The sequence below is a fragment of the Myotis yumanensis genome, unplaced genomic scaffold (genome assembly GCF_028538775.1).
Source record: "Myotis yumanensis isolate MYYU_CA2020_CCGP unplaced genomic scaffold, mMyoYum1.0.hap1 SCAF_3, whole genome shotgun sequence".
NCBI lineage: Eukaryota > Metazoa > Chordata > Mammalia > Chiroptera > Vespertilionidae > Myotis > Myotis yumanensis.
The window spans coordinates 93228865-93241333 of record NW_027223754.1 but is presented as its reverse complement, the minus strand read 5'-3'; the positions used below and the strand labels follow the sequence as shown (position 1 = coordinate 93241333).

Sequence of the window (12469 nt, the reverse complement as noted above, 5' to 3'; positions counted from 1 at the left end):
TGGGGGGCGTGCAGGAGGCAGCTGATCTATCTCATTGATGTTTCTGGCTCTCTATCCCTCTCCCTTCTTCTCTGTGGAAAATCAATAAAATATATTTAAAAAAAAAAAAAAAATAATGAAAATACACGTGTAGAGAGGGATTTCACTGTTCTTTACCAGTCCTATATTTTGCTATGATTGCTTTGCTAGAGAACTGACATAGGATGCTGAATATAAGTTTTCTAAGAAATAGAACTTAGTTTTGTTTACTGCTCTATCCAGTGTCTAATAATATGTTCTTACTAATTATGCCAATGCCTAGAAAACTACCTGACACATAGTAGGTATTCAATAAATATTTGTGAAAGAATTGATACCAATTTTTCTATTTTACTGGGTCTATTTCAGTGCCCCAATCCCCACATTCCATATGTAATTTTGTTGTTAATCCTCACCCGAGCATATTCCATTGATTTATTTTTTTTAGAGAGGGGAAGGGAGGGAGAGAGGCAGAAAGAGAAACATCGATGTGAGAGAGTCACATCTATTGGTTGCCTCCCACACGTGCCCCGACCAGGGCCAGGGACTGAGCCTGCAACCTAGGTAGGTGGTGACCTTGGCCAGAATCAAACCCAAGACCCTTCAGTCTGTAGGCCAACACTCTAATCACTGAGCAAACCGGCTAGGGCACCATATGCAATTTTTTTAAAATATATTTTTATTGATTTCAGAGAGAAAGGGAAAGAGGGAGGGAGGGAGAGGGGGGGAAAGAGAGAGAGAGAGAGAGAGAGAGAGAAACAGAAACATCATGATGAGAGAGAATCATTGATCAGCTGCCTCCTGCATGCCCTTCACTGGGGATTGAACCCAGAACGTGGGCATATGCCCTGACCAGGAATCAAATCCTGACCTCCTGATTCATAGGTCGATGCTCAACCACTGAGCCAGCTGGGCAGCACCATATGTAACTTTTAAAAATATTCCAGGAACCTTAAATTCTTAAAGTATAAAACTTATTGTATGCACAGTTAACTGTTGAGCAACACGGGTTTGAACTGTGTGGGTCCACTTATATGTGGATTTTTCAATATACATACAGTCACCTCGGGTGAAAAAGCAGTATTTTTGATCCACAGTTAGGAATCCATGGATGCATTGTTCTACGCCATTTTATATAAGGGACTTGAGCATCTCTGGGTTTTGGTACCTGTGGGGGATCCTAGAACCAATTCCCCTGTGAATTCCAAGGAACAACTGAGTTTTGCGGGAGTCAAAGTTATAGGCAGATTTTTTACTGTGCAGTGGGTTGGCACTCCCCGCCCCCAGCTCCCACCTTGTTCAAGGATCAACAATATACTAACATTTAAATTGCTTTTTTCTAGGTTTTCTCATTGTAGTATGATTAAATTCTTTTGAGTTACACTTTTCCAATTATTTTGTTTCCTTTGTTCTGCTTGTACTTAAGTATGTGTTTAATCAGTCTAGGGAGGTTTACAAGTATATGTTAAGAATTCCTATACAAAGAAATTTGTCTTGAGCAATTTTCAAGGATGGCATGGGTCTCCTTGCAAATTCTTCTATAATGGAATGGTAGTTAATGGGTTTTTTTTGTTGTTTTTTTAATGGTATACATATGTGACTGTCATTGTTTGGCCCAGACATTTGTATCTCAGAATCACCTGAGGAACTGCCTTCTTTGCCTATAAGGTATCCTGGTCCAGCTGTGGAAGCTTTTCTTATATCATATACCTATTGACTATGTATATAACTTATTTGCTAAGTATATTGTCTGAGACTAGGTTTTTGTTAATTATCTAATCTCACTATGCTTTACAGTTCAGAAAATGAGAATGAAATATTTAATGCTGTTTCAATCAAAGGTGTCTGTTTTGTTTTTACTTATGTGTTATTTACTGCTTTTCCTTGTGGGCTCTAACATTAACCTATTGGATCATCTTGTTATAGAAGCAGTACCTGGTACCTTTGGCACTCTTGGCCAATTCTTAGAATGCTAGTTGTGAAGTTATTGCTTAGTCTGTAATTTATTTTGATTATTGACTGGCTCTATTCTGTTATAATGTTTCCCTATCTTGCATGTTTTGACTTAAAACTAAGTATTTTAATTTAATACATTGCCAGGATTTTATAGTGACCCAAATGTAGGATAAAATTTGCAGATTGTCTAACACCTAATCACTTCCTAACTGGTTTTTTAAGAGATCACAGACTGTAGTCATATTATTACATTTGAATCTTGCTACAGTAAGGTCCTGAAATCTAGAACTTTAAGTAGTTGTTGATGGTGTGCAATATTCTGAATTTGACTTCATTAATTCTTAACTTGATCTTTTCTTCCCAGTTAATAGTTGTAATCAGTGTCTAAATTCTCGCTTCCGAGTCTGCTTTTCTTGTACCTTAAACTTAAAGTGGCTGTCAAAAAGTTTATTTTTGTTTCAGACTAGCAACAAAACTACACACTGAATAACTTTCACAGAGAATATATCGCCTTTAATGTAAAATAATTTTTATCAATGTTGGTAACTTTGATGAAGTACAGACTGTGGAATATTCATCTAAGCAGTATTACTTTTATATTTTAGGAAAACTTAATGTGTGTTTTTGGTTTTTGAAAGATGCAGACAATCTTTTTGAACATGAATTGGGGGCTCTCAATATGGCTGCATTACTACGAAAAGAAGAAAGAGCAAGTCTTCTTAGTAATCTTGGACCATGTTGTAAAGCATTATGCTTCAGACGGGATTCAGCAATCCGAAAGCAGCTTGTTAAAAATGAGAAGGTATTATTGTTTTGGTACAAATGCAAAGTGTTTGTTGAGTATTATGAATTACATACTGTTCATTTGGTTGCTTTAAATATTTTTCATTTCATTGTGAAAAGTTTCTTTAGATAATTAAACATACTAGAAATTTATTTAAATTGAGGGTTAAGGAAAAATATTCCCCAGAATATGGTGAGAATATTTATAGAATTTATGAGAGTGTATCAAGTTGAAAGAGAGGGAGATAAATACAAGTGATTATATGTACGCATTTACTTGGGAAGAATAAAGGGAATTGAAATATGAGAGAAATAGAAATTAGTTTAGATTGAGAAGGGATCTGATATTAGAAATTGAAAATGTTTTAGACTTTTTGAAGCTAAGGATTTTAATTTGGGAATGTGATTTGGTGGGCATGGGTAATGTGACAAAAGAAAGTTGGTCCTAAAAATTTAGATAAGCATTTAATTTGTTAACTTTTTACTTGGAAACATTAAGGAAAACATTGCTAAATAAAGGATACTTCATTAAAGAAAAATACTCAGATTTGTGGAGGACATTAAATTTATGAGAAAGAGAGGGATGAACTCATCTCTAAACATTTAAATGGAAACAGATATAAGGAATAGGAAAATTTTAAAGTCTTCTCAGCTTAACGACCTGACTGAAAATTACTTTCGACAGAGTTGCTACAATCATTCTCTCCTTTGTACTCCCATTTCAGTATGTACCTAGTAATCTTTATTCTGTTGCTTAAGTACTCATCTCTCCTTGCAGCCTTCCTCAACTGGAAATTTCTCTGAGAGAATCAAGTGCTAGGGCCCTAAACCTGTATATACTGAATCAACTTCTTTTTTCTTTCTTTCTTTTTTTTAATTCTCACCCGAGGATATTTTTTCCATTGATTTTTTTAAAACTATATTTTGTTGATTTCAGAAAGGGGGAGTGGGGGGGAGAGAGAGAGAGAAACATCAGTGATGAGAGAGAATCACTGATTGGCTGCCTCCTGCATGCCCCACACTGGGGATCAAGCCAGCAACCCAGCATATGCCCTGACTGGAAATCAAACTGTGACCTCCTGGTTCATAGGTCAACGCTAAACCACTGAGCCATGCCAGCTGGACTCCATTGATTTTTAAAAAGAGTGGAAGGGAGAGGGAGAGACAGAGAGAGAGAGAAACATCAATGTGAGAAAGATACGTTGATTGAAGGAAACAATAATACCTTCACATGCCCCAACCTGGGTGGTGATGAGCTTGCAACCGAGGTGTGCCCTTGACCTCAATCAAATCTGCGACCCTTTAGTCCGTGGGCCAACGTTCTAACCACTGAGCAACCGGCTAGGGCCGAATCAACATCTTATGTATCTAAAATGGTAATAGTTATATCATCCTTGGTATTTAAATAAAATATAATCACGCAAATTATTTTTTGTTTATGTTTAGTTCATGTAAGGAACCCCACTTGAGAAAGACTCTATGGATTTTAATCTAATCAGAATTGTGTATCTTTTTATTTATTTACTAGAGGCCCGGTGCACAAAAATTTGTGCACTCGGGGGGGTCCCTCAGCCTGACCTGTGCCCTCTCGCAGTCTGGGACCCCTCGGGGGATGTCCACCTGCTGGCTTAGGCCCGCTCCCTGGGGGATTGGGCCCAAGCTGGCAGTCAGACATCTCTCTGGCAGCCAAGGAGCCCTTGGGGGTTGTCCACTTGCCAGCGGGGAGCAGGCCTAAGCTGCAGTCAGACATCCTTAGCGCTGCTGAGGAGGCGGGAGAGGCTCCCACCACCACCGCTCTACTGGCAGCCGTCAGCCTGGCTTGTGGCTGAGCAGAGAACCCCTGTGGGAGCGCACTGACCAGCAGGGGTTAGTTCCTGCATTGAGCGTTTGCCCCCTGGTGGTCAGTGTGTGTCATAGTGACCAGACATTCCCAGTCATTCTGCTGTTAGGGTCAATTTGCATATTACCCTTTTATTATATAGGATTATTTTATTCTCACCTGAGGGTATGTTTTTATTGATGAGAGAGAGAGAGACAGAGATTGAGAGAGGGAGAGAGACATCGATTGGTTGCGTCCCATATGTGCCCCAACCAAGGATCAAATTCACAGCCTAGATATATGCCCTAACCTGGAATTGAACTTGCAAACCTCTTTTGGTGTATGGGTGACACTCCAACCAACTGAGCCACCTGGTCAGGGCCTGCCCCTTTTTATTAAAAAATATTTTGTAACATTCCCTGTTTCCTTCTCTAATATGCCATAATGGCTTCAAAATTTTTGATAACCAAAAATGCCCCTGAAAATTTCTTGAGAACCATTGCTCAGAATCTTATAGTCCTTCATACGGGGCACAGGCCATTGACTATGAAAGAAAAGTACAGAATAGGAGGTAAGGGGTACCAAGTGACAAAAAGAAAGTAGAAAACCATTGACCCCCTCCCCCCGTAAATTGGCATGATTATATTTAGGAGAATGATTTTTAAAGTATCTAAATTATAGTGCATAGCAGAAAAGATAGGTGAAGGGTACTAAAAGAACTCTTAGCTGCATTGTAGTATTAAAAGAATGTACAGAACCTGTATCAAGCAAAAGGAAGGAAATAATACCAGAAATCAATAAAATTCATACTGGAAAAACAAGAGAACATTCATGAAACCAAAAGCTGATTCTTTGAAGAGATGAATAAAATTGACAATCCCCTACCCATACTGATAAAGTGAAAAGTAAAACTCAAATTATCAATATCCGTGAAAGAGGGAATACCACTGCAAATCTCACAAATATTAAAAGGATCACACAGTACTGTGAACAACTCTATGCACATAAATTTGACAATTTAGAAGAAAAGAATCAGTTCCTCTAAAAGCTACAAACTATCAAAACTTATTCAAGAAGTGATAGATAGGAGAAACCAAGATGGCGGCATAGGTAAACACCTGAAATTGCTGCCTCGCACAACAACTTCAAAACTACAACTAAAGACAAAACAGACATCACCCAGAACCACAGGAAGGCTGGCTGAGTGGAAATTCTACAACTAGAAGGAAAGAGAAAAGCACACTGAGACTCAGAGGAGGTGCGGAAGTAAAGTGCAGAGGTACCGAGGTACACGTGGAAAGGGCTGGCAACGGAGGACGCCAGTGTCTTTTTCAATCGGGAGGGAGTCTCAAGCTCCCGACGGCCCTGACTCCAGTTCCAGGCAAGTCTCTGGGGACCCATACTCATACGGGGAGAAACTGGACTGTCTGTCATCAATTGGAACTGAAGGGTGGCTTTCTCTCTCTCTCTCGGAGGTGCTTGCAGCGATTACCACGGGACACTGAGACGCGGGGCCTCTTAGGGTAGGACTGAGGAGAAGCCATAGCTGCTTCCTCCACCCTGTTGATTCCCTGAGACCTCGCCCCACCCAAGCTGTGCGGAGAGGCTTTTGCATATGAATGGGCTGGCCCTTTGAGATCTAAAATTACCTAACAAACTGCAGCTGGGTCAGAGAGACCCAGAACATCCGAAAGAAGGCTCAAGGCCCCACAGCAGCTTGCATTGCTTCACAGCTGGGCCTCATCTGAGCACCTCCAAACCCCAAACAAGGAAGAGGAATCTGCAGATCTCTTCGTAGCTCCTGCTGGGTAGCCTCAGGCAGAGGCTAAATTAGCACCTCCTTCGAGATCCAAGAGCCCATGTACCCAATGGTCAGAGTGGGACCATCCAGATTACAACTCCTCAGATCCATAAGGGACACACTCAGGGGGCAGACTCAGTGAGCACCAAAGCCCCACTGAAGCAAGTCTTGCCCCATAAGGGTGTCTTCAGCACAGAAGTTCTCCCACTGTAGACACAGCTGATTCTCACAGACAATTGGCCTGGAGGTCAATTCCTCCCAGTGATACCAACAACAATCAAGGCTTAACTACAACAAGACTGTGCACACAAAGCCCACAAAGGGGTGCAACAAGAGTGTCCACCTCAGGTAATTGGGGAGGCTGAGCCACTGGGCCCTATAGGGCACCTAGCACACAAAGCCACTCTATCAACACAGGGAAGCAGCCAAAATACGGAGACAAAGAAACAGATCACAAATGACAGAAATGGAGGAAAGCAAATGACTGGATATAGAGTTCAAAACCACGGTTAGAAGGTTTTTTAAGAATTTTCTAGAAACCGCCAATAAATTTAGTGAGACCCTCAAGGATATGAAAAAGGACCAACTAGAAATTAAGCATACACTGACTGAAATAAAGAATAATATATAGAGATCCAAAAGCAGAATAGAGGATCCCAAGAATTAAGTCAAAGATTTGAAATACGAGAAAGCAAAAAACACCCATCCTGAAAAGAAAAAAGAATCCAAAAATATGAAGATAGTGTAAGGAGCCTCTGGGACAACTTCAAGTGTACCAACATCCGAATTATGGGGGTGCCAGAAGAAGAGAGAGAGCAAGATATTGAAAACCTATTTGAAGAAATAATGACAGAAAACTTCCCCTACCTGGTGAAAGAAATAGACTTACAAGTCCAGGAAGCACAGAGAACCCCAAACAAAAGGAATCCAAAGAGGACCACACCAAGACACATCATAATTAAAATGCCAAGGGCAAAAGACAAAGAGAGAATCTTAAAAGCAGCAAGAGAATAAAAGGCAGTTACCTACAAGGGAGTACCCATACGATTGTCAGCTGATTTCTCAACAGAAACTATGCATGTCAGAAGGGAGTGGCAAAAAATATTCAAAGTGATGAATAGCAAGAACCTACAACCAAGATTACTTTATCCAGCAAAGCTATCATTCAGAATTGAAGGTCAGATAAAGAACTTCACTGATAAGAAAAAGCTAAAGGAGTTCATCACCACCAAACCAGTATTAAATGAAATGCTGAAAGGTATTCTTTAAGAAGAGGAAGAAGAAGAAAAAAGGTAAAGATAAAAATTATGAACAACAATTACATATCTATCAACAAGTGAATCTAAAAATCAAGTGAATAAAAAATCTGATGAACAGAGTAAACTGGTGAATATAATAGAATCAGGGGCATAGAAAGGGAGTGGACTGACAATTCTCAGGGGAGAAAGGAGGTGCGGGAAGAGACTGGACATAAATGGTACACCTATGGATGAGGACAGTGGGGGGCGGGTAAGGGCAGAGGGTGGGGTGGAAACTGGGTGGAGGGGAGCTATGGGGGGGGGAAAGGAACAACTGTAATAATCTGAACAATAAAGATTTATTTTTTTAAAAAAAAGTGATAGATAACCTGAAGAGTGCTATGTCTGTTGTTTTTTTTTTAATTGAATTTGTAGTTCAAAACCTGAGAAGGAAATCTACAGTCCCCAGATGGTTTCACTGGCAAAATCTACCAAACATTAAAGAAAAAATTAACACCAATTCTGTACAATTTCCTAAGAAAATTGAAGAGGCAGAAATACTTCCCAACTCATTTTATGAGGCCAGCAAAACTCTGATATTGCAACCAGGCAGAAACATCATAAGTAAAGAAAACTTCAGATCAATATCTCTCCTGAACATGGACGTAAAAATCCTCAAATATAATAAGACATCAAATTAACAATGTATAAAAAGAATACGACACCACAACCTAGTATGCATTATCTTCAAAATGAAAGGCTGATTTAATATTATAAACTTGAAAAAATACATGACAATATCAGTTGATGCAGAAAAAATATTTGACAAAATTTAGCATTCCTTTACAGTAAAAATTCTCAACTAACTGGAATTGGAAGGAGTCTTAACCTTATAAATGGTATCTACAAAAAAGCCTTAGCTAACATAATAATATTTAATGGTAAAAGTTTGAAAGATATCCCGCAGCGAACAGGAGCGAGGCATGGAGGTTCTCTCTCACTACCCTATTCAACATTGTACTGGAAGTCCTAGTATGTTCAGTATGGCAAGAAAAATAAAAGGCATACAGATTGGAAAGAAAATAAAACTGTCTTAATCACAGACAACATAATTGCCTATATAAAAGGTCTAAAGTAATTTACCAAAAAATATCCTTAGAACTTATAAGTGAGATAATAAGGATACAGGATATAATCAGGATGCAAAAAGCAATTGCATTTCTGTACCTAGGAACTGAAATGAAAACAAAATTGTCCTTTTCAACAGCTCCCCCAAAATGAAGTGCTTAGGTATAAATCTAACAAAATGTTCAGGGTCTATGTGCTAAAAACTACAAAACACTGATGTAAAAAATCAAAGGAGACCTAAATAAATGGAGAGGCATATTGTATTTATAGATTGGAAGACTCCATATAGTTAAGATTGTGATTCTCACTAAGTTGATATACAGATTTAACACAGTTCTAGTAAAAATTCCAGCAGGTTTTTTTTTGTAGATATAGACAAGCTGATTCTAAAATTTACATGGGAAGTCAAAGAAACTAGAATAGCCAAAATAATTTTTAAAAAGATGAACAAAAGATTAATAAAGTTGGAAAGACTCACACTGCCCGATTTTAAGATTTACTATAAAGCCACGGCACTCAAAATGGTGTGGTATTAGTGAAGGGATAGACACTTAGATCAATGGAACAAAACAGAATCCCGAAATAGACCCACACTCTTATGACCAGTCAGTTGGGGGGAAAGAGTTTTAAAAGCCGTTGTTGTTTTTTTAATTAAAACTTTCTATTTTGAAATAATTTATTTTCAAAGTTTAAAATTTTTATTCTGTGACAGACAGATACTGTAAAGACAAGTATACTGGGAGAAAATATTTGCAAATCACATTTTGAAAAAGAACTTGTATCCAGAATATATAAAGAACTCAAAAATTAACAGTAAGAAAAAAGAAACCCAATTTTTTCAGTGGGTGAAAGACTTGAGTAGACACTTCAAAGAGGATGAAATGTCTGATAAGCACATGAAAAGATGTTTAACATCATTAGCTTTAGGGGATGCAGTTACAACTTCAATGAGATACCATTAACAACCTATTACAAATAGCTAAAAAACAACAACCCTGAAAAAATCAAATTTGGTGAGAATGCAGAACAATTGAAACTCCGATGTATTGCTGGTGAGAATACAAAATGGTAGAGCTATTTTAGAAGAGAGTTTCGTAATTTCTTATAAGGGTAAATGTATACTTACCTAACAATCCCATTGCTATGTATTTACCTTAGAAAATGAAAACTTGCCTGGCCAGTGTGGCTCCGAGGATTGAGCATCTTCACATGCACCAAGAGGTCACTGGTTCGATTCCCAGTCAGGGCACATGCCTGGATTTCGGGCTTAATCCCCAATAGGGGGCATGCAGGAGGCAGCTGATAGATGTTTCTCTCTCATCTCTCTCTCTCTCTCTCTCTCTCGCTCTCTTCCTCTCTATCTAAAATCAATAAAAACATGTTTGTTTGTTTTTTAATGAAAACTTATGTTCATATAAAAATCTTTACACAAATGTTTATAGCAGCTCTATTTACAATCTCTAAAACTAGAAATAAGCCCAGTGTTGTTGAACTGGCTAACAGTGGCACTTCCATACAATGGCTTACTAATTGGTAATAAATAACCAAGCCTTTAGTACTATCAACAACATGGAAGAATTTCAAAGGCATTATGATGAAGTGAAAGAAATTAATCTTAAAAAATCATATTTGCTGTATGATTCCATTTATAAGATGTTCTGGAACAATAATAGACATTTATTGTTTGTCAAGGGTTACAGAATAAAGAGGGTGTGAATACAAGGAGGCAGCAAAGGGAGTTTTTTTCAGTGATGAAATGTCTCTGGGGTCATGATTTTGCATGGGTAATAATTCACAGAACTATGCATAAAAAGTCAGTTTTTCTGTATTTTTATAAATGCACATGTGATCAAAGAATACACTGTTCCTTTAAGGATCCTAGCAAGAAAATAAATGGCAGAAGGCTGGAGATACTCAAACTTTACTTCATTATACACATGGTTGGAGAACATTTAACAAAATTTTATAACAATAACTTCCAAAAATGCTAATGTAGCTTTAAGTTACCATAATAGAGATATACATTTTAGTTCAAGGGAGATTTATTCCATTCTAGAGCCCACATCTTACGGAGCATTAACATATCAGTAAGGAGTGTAGAATGTTTAGTGCTTCTCTTTAGAGAACTGAAAGACTATCATGTAAAAGGAAGATTGAGTTAGTGTATAGCTCCATAAAAGAGATTTTTATTTCAACATATAAAAGAAGTAGTACTGTTCAACTTAGATTGTACAGTGTGGTGTGGTGTGTTTTTGTTCTTTTTTTTCTCATTAGAAATGAAGTAAACACTAGTCAGTTACCTGTCAGGGATTGTTGAGAAGGCTGCTACATTAGGTAAGAAGTTAGACCAGGTGCCCTCTAAAGATTGCTTTCTTGTCTGGCTGGTGTGGCTCGGTGGTTGAGTGTCAGCCTGTAAACCAAGAGGTCACGGTTCTATTCCCAGTCAGGACACATGCCCAGGTTGTGGATTCAATCCCCAGAAGGGGTTGTGCAGGAGGCAGCTGATCAATGATTCTCTTTCATCTTTGATGTTTCTTTCTCTCCCTCTTCTCTGAAATCAATAAAAATATAAATAAATAAATAAATAAATATTGCTTTTTTTCCTTAGATTCCTCAAGTCTGAAAACATTTCCTAATTTTACTGTTAGATATCCAATACAGCTAATAGCCATCCCCAATTAATTTTTTTATAACTTTTATATTTTTGTTAGAAGTTAACCTTTTTATTGTCAACTAATAATGTACATTTGTTTTGTTTTGTTTTGTTTTCTCCAAATAGGGCACGGTAAAGCAAGCTTACACAAGTACTCCAATGGTAGACAATGAATTATTACGATTGAGTCTGCGATTATTTAAGCGGAAGACTACTTGCCATGCCCCAGGACATGAAAAGACTGAAGATAGTAAACTTTCACAGTCCATTGTCCAACAGGAACTGTGTGTATCTTAAGACTGAAATTCAGTGACATTTTTGGTACTCTCTTTCTTCAGCAGTGCATATTCTTTTTCAAAGTTCTTTGGTTTCACAAGCATTAGTAGTGAGTGGCAGAACATTTATTAGCCATGCTAAAAGAATGAAGAAAAATTTTGATGTAAAGTTTAGACATTAGTTTTGGCTAACTCAAGATTTTACACTGTACTTAATACTCATGCAAAATAATGTGGAAGCATCTAGATTTAGTAGTTTATTTTGTACATTTTGTTAAAAGCGAAGTTTTGGAAAACGGTTGTCACTGCTCTTCCAGCCTACAAAGATTTTTATTAAATGGAGCCACTCACATGTTCTGGATTATCCCTAAGGAAACTGCAACTTTATTCAGAAACTGTATTTACAGAATGAATGCACACATTGTGCAATACTGTGCTGTACAGAACACTTGAAAGAGGACGCAGATCCAGCATGTCGTGTTTGTAGGCAGACCTCTAGCAGGAGGGAGCCAAAATACTTTTTTTTTTCCTTTCTAAAGTTCTAATAAAGTTACTTAATGGGTCTTTGGCTTTTCTAAATATATATGCATTGTTACAATGTATATTGAACGTTCTTGGAATCTAAATGGTTTTGTTTATTATCAGAGACTGTCTGCTATTTTTATTTTAAATAAATGTACCTTCTTCCCTTTCCTTGTTCTAGATTTACTTTGCTTTTTGGTAACCTTATTCCTGGTGTTCTGAAGCATTTGTCACCAACATTACATGCTTCTTTATACTTCACATATTTTACTGCTG

At 37.8% G+C, this 12469-nt stretch overlaps 1 protein-coding gene across 9 annotated transcripts in view; it reads left to right on the top strand.

Annotated features, from left to right (window-relative positions):
- The window catches only part of ZC3H13 (zinc finger CCCH-type containing 13), a 143772-nt gene extending 131538 nt beyond the window's left edge, over nucleotides 1–12234 (top strand). For all 9 annotated transcript variants that reach the window (XM_070409142.1, XM_070409141.1, XM_070409145.1 and 6 more), the window contains 2 exons: nucleotides 2613–2776; nucleotides 11523–12234. In XM_070409142.1, the coding sequence (XP_070265243.1) occupies nucleotides 2613–2776; nucleotides 11523–11693 (335 nt within the window). In that variant the 3' untranslated portion in view covers nucleotides 11694–12234. The remainder of the gene's footprint in view (nucleotides 1–2612; nucleotides 2777–11522) is intronic.
- The last annotated feature ends 235 nt before the right edge of the window (nucleotides 12235–12469 follow it).